The sequence below is a fragment of the Apteryx mantelli genome, chromosome 4, assembly GCF_036417845.1.
Source record: "Apteryx mantelli isolate bAptMan1 chromosome 4, bAptMan1.hap1, whole genome shotgun sequence".
Classification (NCBI taxonomy): Eukaryota; Metazoa; Chordata; class Aves; order Apterygiformes; family Apterygidae; genus Apteryx; species Apteryx mantelli.
The window spans coordinates 30,602,859-30,610,163 of NC_089981.1; the positions used below are offsets into that span (position 1 = coordinate 30,602,859).

Below are 7,305 nucleotides of genomic sequence, written 5' to 3' on the forward strand. Positions count from 1 at the left end.
ATAATTGTTAGGGAACTAAAGATATTAAAGCATGAAAAAATTATCTTTAATAATAAGAATTTTCAAGTTGTAGTCAACATGACCAACATCATTAAGTCTTCAGGAGATGGTCCTTAAACCTCCAGCAATGTTGGTAAATTTACAGTAACAGTCTGCTAGCTGAAATCACTGTATTAAAGTTTTCTTTAGTACACCCATCCCTAAGCATGGGAGAACATAAAAGTTAAATTCAATTTAATCTGCACTAACATGCAGTAACCTAGAGTGACTTGAGAAGTCACAGCCTAAAGAGAGAAAAGATAAAAAAATAAAAAGGGGATTTATCCCACATTCTTTATATACCCAAATAATTTCTTCTCTTGCAATTAGTTACATTAGGACAGCAGACACTTTTTGCTTGTACAGACACTGTGAATATAGAGGCCTTTGTAGCCGAGCAAGAGCTGGGGTCCCAGGGCTATGGTCTAGCGCTGTTCTGTTTCTCAGTAGAATAAATATACTGCAGCAAGTGATAAATATGCCTAATTGCTTTTGTGCTTGAGGGAAGTATGCTGGGTCGATTTCTCAATTAATTATTCCAAAAGGAAACTATCACAAGAATAAGAGACATGGTGGAGCAATCGTGTGAAAGCCAGTGAACCTGACTTGATGGAATTCTGGAGCGTAATCCTAGCTAACCAGGCTGCAAAGAATAGTCAGCTACACCAAAGCAGTGGATTTCATACTGCATACTACATGTTTGAGATCAATAAATAAAAGGTAAGTATCGAGAGCGGGATTTAGTTACCCAAACCTTTAGATGGCTAAAGTTAAGAATCTGGGTTAACTTAGTTCCCAGGTTCAATATATGCAATTCCAGAAGGCAATTCATTCCACCCTACACCTGTCAAAGATGCACAGAATGAATCTCACACTGGAGATCTCTCCTCCCCCTAACTGACCACAGATGACGACTAGATGTCTAACTATGGGATAACTAACATTAGCTGAAGTAAATCCACCAAGCAAATCATTCTAAGCAGCAGGTTGAGAGATAATACGTACATCTCCTCTCTAACAAAATTCCCCAAATCAGTCCACACAGTGCTTCCATTCCACAGACCTTCCATTTATGACAACAAATGCAGCAGCATGCAAAGATCAGAGACAAAATGACCACAACACAGGTATCTTAGTGATTATCTACTGTCTTAAAGAATTCAAATGGTCCAGAAAGGTACGGTGTTGTCACAACTTTAATACAAATACATTCTAAACACTTGTGCGTATGTTAAATGAGATTAGGTCCCTAGTGGATGAGAAAAAAAAGCAAGTTCATTTCATAGATTTCATAGTCCATAATCTTTTAAAATAATGTTGGAATGCAAACACCATCTGATTAAAACTAGGAAGGCTGAACAATGTAAAATGACATTGCGTAATAGGACAAACAGGATAGAACACGTGAGGGGTTCTAAGTGCTTAACCATAGCATAGCTTTTTAAGGAAAAGGTTCAACTCGGCATCTATCTGTGACAGTCTAAAGGTACGCTGCAGAAAACATTAACAATAATAAGGCAGCAATTTAATGCTGTTCCCCTTGTTATTGTTACAAAATAAATATCTGATGAAGAGTAGCCTGTCGGCTCACATGATCTTCCTACTGCACATTCAACTTAGAGCAGTTCTTTAGTGACAGAGTAAATGCATGATGCATTATTAAGATGAATGATGCTGTGATCTGTCTGAGGCACTCTTGTATTGATTTTAATAAAATGAGATTTTTTTTTAAATCAGTTTGTTCCTTATGGATTTGACAGAACATACTGTTTTCAGATCAAATTGAGACAACTGATTTCAAACCCTAGGTTGGAACCACAGACATGTCATTTAATACAATATTCATTAACCTTAGTCCTTTAAGTACACTTTCTGGTAATAAAGCTCAGAGTACAAAATGATATATTTGCCACACTCCTTTGTTAAACAAAAAAGACTGCATTTTGCATAAAACTATCCATCTGGTCTCTTCCTCATTTTCTTTCACACATACACATACACACACACACACACACACACACACAATCATCTAAAAAAAACCCACCCACTATCTGCAAACTTGAAAGGAAGTGGAAATTAAAACTTTCTCTCAATGGGTTGCCTGCTAGTATAAAATGTGTGCCTCCTGCTAAAGACATGGGGGGCAGGGGAGGAATCTTTTCAGCACTAATTTTGTAGCAACTCTTGTATAACATGCTCATAGGCTACAGGACCTAAATTAACATGGAAGGAGGAAGGGGATGAGTACCATACATGCAGAGCAGATACGGTTGAGGGCACCTACTCTTATTCCATTTCCAGAGCCCAGAAAAAGATCGCAGAGATTATTACCTTTCAACATTCACAGAACCATAGATACACAGAGATAGCAGGAATAAAAAGATCTGCAATATGTCAGGTACATATTTGTGTATCCAAACTTTTCCATTCTTTGCCAATGTAAGACCAGTACCCTTTCCATACTGTGTTTTCCAAACATAGGAAGTATGCATACTCTCATTCTCTCAGCTTCTCTCATCTGGAAAACTATTTCCAGTCTAATACTTTTCTTGCCATGAAAATATCTTATTTTTAAAAAATACACAGTTTAAAAAGCATTTTATATGAAGGCACTTCTTATATCCTCTCATTTCCAGGACACTTGATAAAACATTACAAGATTGGAACTTATATTCTAAAATAATTCCCAGATGGCATCTAATTAAATAATTCAATCAGAAAACAAATTCAAATGAAATATTAGCATAGTCCCATGTGTAAAATACTGCAGTTAGAGCTTTCCGGTATTTGCCGAATATCCTAAAGAATCTGATTATACCACCCTTGCTAATTTCATATCTGTTCAGCATTGCAGGACATCTGAGCTATTGACAACTCTCTCCGACACAAAAGAAAGAAGTGGCTCAAGCAGAAGTTTAATGGCAAGCTAGAGATAACTCTTATAACTAGTCCAGAACCATTATGGCAACTGGTTTACCCAGTTTATGGCAATGAATCCCAAACTCATGTCTTGAGGCTATCTTCAAGCAAAACCCGCTCAAGTTTAGGGGATTCCTTCCAATGACTTCAACAAGTTTTGCAGCACAGCCCTGAAGTCATAGCATCTTAGAGTACTAAGCAAAACCTGATTACAATAACAACTTATTCTGCATCCTCTGCCATAAAAATTCCTCATGGACCCCAGTTACTATGACATAGCAAGTACAAGCACAAAAAATTTCACTTTGGAATAATGATCTGTGTTTGTTTCTTTGTTTTCCTTTGTGTTTTGGGCGTCTTTTTAAGGGCAAGTGGTTCCAGTAAACTACAAGAACTTTGTTAACTTTACATTTTTCCCCTAAATACATTTTAGCACTTATTACTAAAACTGTTGACCTAAATATTTTTAGAAGACAGTCTTCAACTTTCATATTAAATTTTATTTTAAAAATATTTTCTGGTCACAAAAAGTCACAAAATAAATTTATGTTCTAATCCATGCTATACTCTACCCTAATAACCTTTCTATACTACTCTGAGGACAACCAAAGACTGAAGTAACACGCTGATACGAACACTTACTTTCCTTGAAAAAAATATTAAGATTGTTAGGGCATCACACTGACAAAATCAAAGGAGCTAGAAGGAGTTATGCTCCAAATCTGTATGGAAAGTCAATGTAATTCATGCATCTAACTCTTACAGGGCCTTTTGAAAAAATCCTTGCCTTCATACATGCTTCCACAGTGCACTCCACTGGCACACAGACAAAAACAAATTCCCTTTTCAAAATTCATTTCAGGAATCAGGATAACTTCTCTCATGCAGTCCCTGAGTTTAAAACTTGCAGGCCCCCCTATCACTCATCTTCCAGAAAGAAGAAATGTTTTACTAACATACTCAAGATGACAAGACTATCCAAAAAAAAGGAAGCACATACATATTGAACAGTGATATGTCATATTTTTAAAAATGTTAGTACAAGTCACAATGGAGTAGCTGGCCTTTAACAGTCCTGCAGTCATACTTGTGAGCATTGCTAGGCAGGGGAAGCTCAGTACCTATGTGATCAGTCACCCTGCCCACTCCACCATTCTTTGTAGTCCCAGAACACAGAAATCCAGTTGGCCAAAGCTGCCTGGAAGCAGGCGACATTTTGTGTACTGGTGATAAGTATCATTTACCAGATGGTTTGCTCAATCTTGGCAGACTTAAGATACATACCAGAGAGGCTAGACTTGGGATTTGAACCTTCAGTAGAGCTTATGCAGAAGCAGCAAAAGACAGTCCCTTTAGATTTTGCAAGAGATCTCATTTACCCTGCCCCCAGCCTCCTTAGAATCCTGCCCACTTAACAGACTGAGGGAGGGACTGTTTGATGCCATGTGGAAGATGAAAATTAAAAGGAAGACACTAGTTAAACATCACCCAGAAAAGCAAAATCATGTAAAATCCCAAACACCCAGGAAATAATAATCTTCCCTTCCTTCCCCCTTTTGCCCTTCCCCTGGAGCTCCCCTCAGTAGCAGATCAAATTAAAAAGGCATTACACAAATGAGAGACTGTCCCAGTTATAATCCCAAGGGGCTCTCGGCACTACAGAAGCGCTGGGGAAAAACCTTGAGCACACCCGAACACACACAGACTCTGCACGGATTAGCACCCTCAGGCTAGCAGGGGGAGGGGAAGAAAAATTCCCCTCGCAGCAACCCATTTTGGAAGAGAAAGATAATACCAGTGACGGCAACAGCAAGACCTGAAGAGGCTCCTCTGCCCTTCATGCCGAGCCCTCCCCACGGAATCCCTACTTTAACATGACACAGACACGCACAGAGCTGAGGTCAGGTTTATTAAAGCAAGAAGCCGAGCCCAGCCCGGTGGGGCTGCCGCCGGTCGAAGGGCCCGGGTGCTGGGGCCAAGGCGGCCCAGGAGCCCTCTCCGCCGTCCGGTTCACACAGCCCCCGGGCACAGCCGCTCTGCGGGCACCGCTGCCCGCCCCCCCGGCTCGCCACCCCGCGCGGAGGCCGACCTGGGAGGAGGGAGGGGATCGCGGCCGGTCCCCGCACGCCGCCGCGGCGCCTCTCGCCAGGCACCGGCAGGGTCCGCCAGGGACCTCCGCACGCACCGCAGCCTCCGCGCTGCTCTTCCGGGCTGAGGAATGGCTCTCCCCCCACGGCAAGAGGAATGGCTCGCACACACGCCCCCCCAAACGCGGCGGGAGCGGGTGGGAGGTCTGCGCGCGGAAAGGAGCGGGGTGGGGTGAGGAGGGAAAGCAAGCGCGGGTAAGGTGGTACCTTGTATGTGCTGCTTGATGACATTTTCCAAATGGTCCAGCCTTTCTATAATCCTTAAAGTGTCCCCTTTGTCTTCCTCTAACTTTTTCTCTGAGATCGGCTCCTGTACTTTCACATAGACACTGGCAATGTAGTTGGTGACCCAACCCACGTACAGCAGGCAGATGATGTTAGTCATTCCACTCAAAATCACGCAAGTGGACACTAAAGTTTTGGTTTTCCTGGTGCACACCATCCTGAGATCCCTCCATATAGCTCCAAAAATCCTGTGATCCAGAAAACAAAAATAAAGTGCGATGAAAATAAATCCTTTCCCCCCTTTTCCCCAAAACGGATACCACTCAGAAGTCAGTAAATTTCCATGCAAAAAGCTCTCTGATCCACAGAATAAAAATATTTCTCGCCTACCTAGAAGGAGAGGTGGGGGTGGGGAGGGCTGATACTTAGAATCCTTGATTTTAGTACATTAAAATAGCTGAAACTTTGCGATAGCAGTACGAACAGTGAACCAGCAAGGCGTGTCAGCCTCCCCACTGGCTGCTGGGCTTAGGCACCAATTCTTGCCATGGGCATCAAAGACGCGAGCAGCCAAGTGCCCAAGTGCTGCAAACTTTGTTCCCTCCAACGCCGCTTCCCATTGCCACCGGCCACCGCTCCAGAATCAGACCTTGGAAGCAGCCTGCAGGAGAGTGGGGCTCGCACGGCCCGGGACTGACAAGCCGATCCTCCAATGAAGAGCCTGCTCTGCACGGAGGTTGCTGGCATCACCGTATGGCCGACGGGGCCCCGCGCGGGGCGGAGCCACAGCGGGGCCCACCTGCTCCTGACACACACACACGCCGGCGGCCCCTCCACCGTGCTGCAAACTAGGGAGAGAGGGCGGGGACGGCTGCCTTGCTGCCCTCGTGCTATTTCTGTAGCTGGCTGCAAGGAATGTCTAGCCCAGCTAGGAAGCAGCCGCCCGTTCTGCGTTTGCTGCTTAGGTGAACGCTCCGCTGCTCGGCTGGAGAGAGCAGCTGCTATCATTAAGATACACCAGAAACTCATCCATTTATCAGGTGTGTGTGCGTGAAACCAGAGAAATTCCTTTGGCTCCTTGAAGCTATTGGTTCCACAGCTACAGATACCCAATAACTACCCGCTATTAGTATATGCTTGTCTTTTATCCTGTTTGAGCGCATTATTAGTATATGCTTGTCTTTTACATCTTTTATCCTGTTTGTGTTCTTCCCCCCCTCCAGGTTTATATTATTAATAGCTAATTGTTGTTTGCATCCACACCAGCAGCCCCCAACATCTATCCATCGCCTCACTGACTTCCACATGAATACAACACAACAGAGGATACCCTCTCCTGAATCAGCTTCAGTATCAGAGACCATATTAACAACTCACAATTTAGTTCATCATATTCATGCTGCTTTCCTCTTCATCTCACCTCTTGCATACGCTTTTAGAAAAATACTAAGAAGGCAAGAAGGCAAATTCCTCTCAATATGAAATCCCACTGACTTGAAGAAAAATATAGTATAGATGATCTTCTCCATTCCTATTAAACAAGGATTTTGTACCAAATAGCTGACTTTTACAAGATCATTTTCTTTTGATAGTCTCAAAACAGAAAATGAACATTAGCATGAACAGCATTAGGAATAATAAGGCAGCTAATTAACATACTAAAAATATTTTAAATACTTATTACCCAATGAAAACAAGAAGTAACAAGTGCTGTGGGTCATAGTGTAATTTTGCATTTGCAGTACATACAAATCTATTCTGCTACATGAATCATACCCAATAACTGAGATTAAACAACGGTTATCTTGTTTACATGCAGAAAGCTCAGCAGATACCAGGACTTACTGTTCTGAAGCATGCATGTGTGAGTTTTCAAACCCTGCACTATCTTGAATTTACATTTTAGTATTGTAACACAAGTAAATATAGATGATTTGTCCTAGGGTTTGGGGTTATTGTTTTTTAACAAATTAGC

General features: G+C 42.4%; 1 protein-coding gene across 10 annotated transcripts in view; it reads right to left on the reverse strand.

Moving 5' to 3' along the window:
• The window catches only part of GALNT18 (polypeptide N-acetylgalactosaminyltransferase 18), a 251,104-nt gene extending 245,108 nt beyond the window's left edge, over positions 1 to 5,996 (reverse strand). For 9 of the 10 annotated variants that reach the window (XR_010884078.1, XR_001294744.1, XR_001294745.1 and 6 more), the window contains exon 1: positions 5,313 to 5,996. Coding sequence is in view for 5 of the 10 variants with exons in the window: in XM_013957886.2 (XP_013813340.1) it covers positions 5,313 to 5,547 (235 nt within the window). In the remaining 5 variants the exon portion in view is untranslated. The remainder of the gene's footprint in view (positions 1 to 5,312) is intronic. The other variant, XM_013957884.2, reaches the window with a different exon arrangement.
• Positions 5,997 to 7,305: the final 1,309 nt, after the last annotated feature.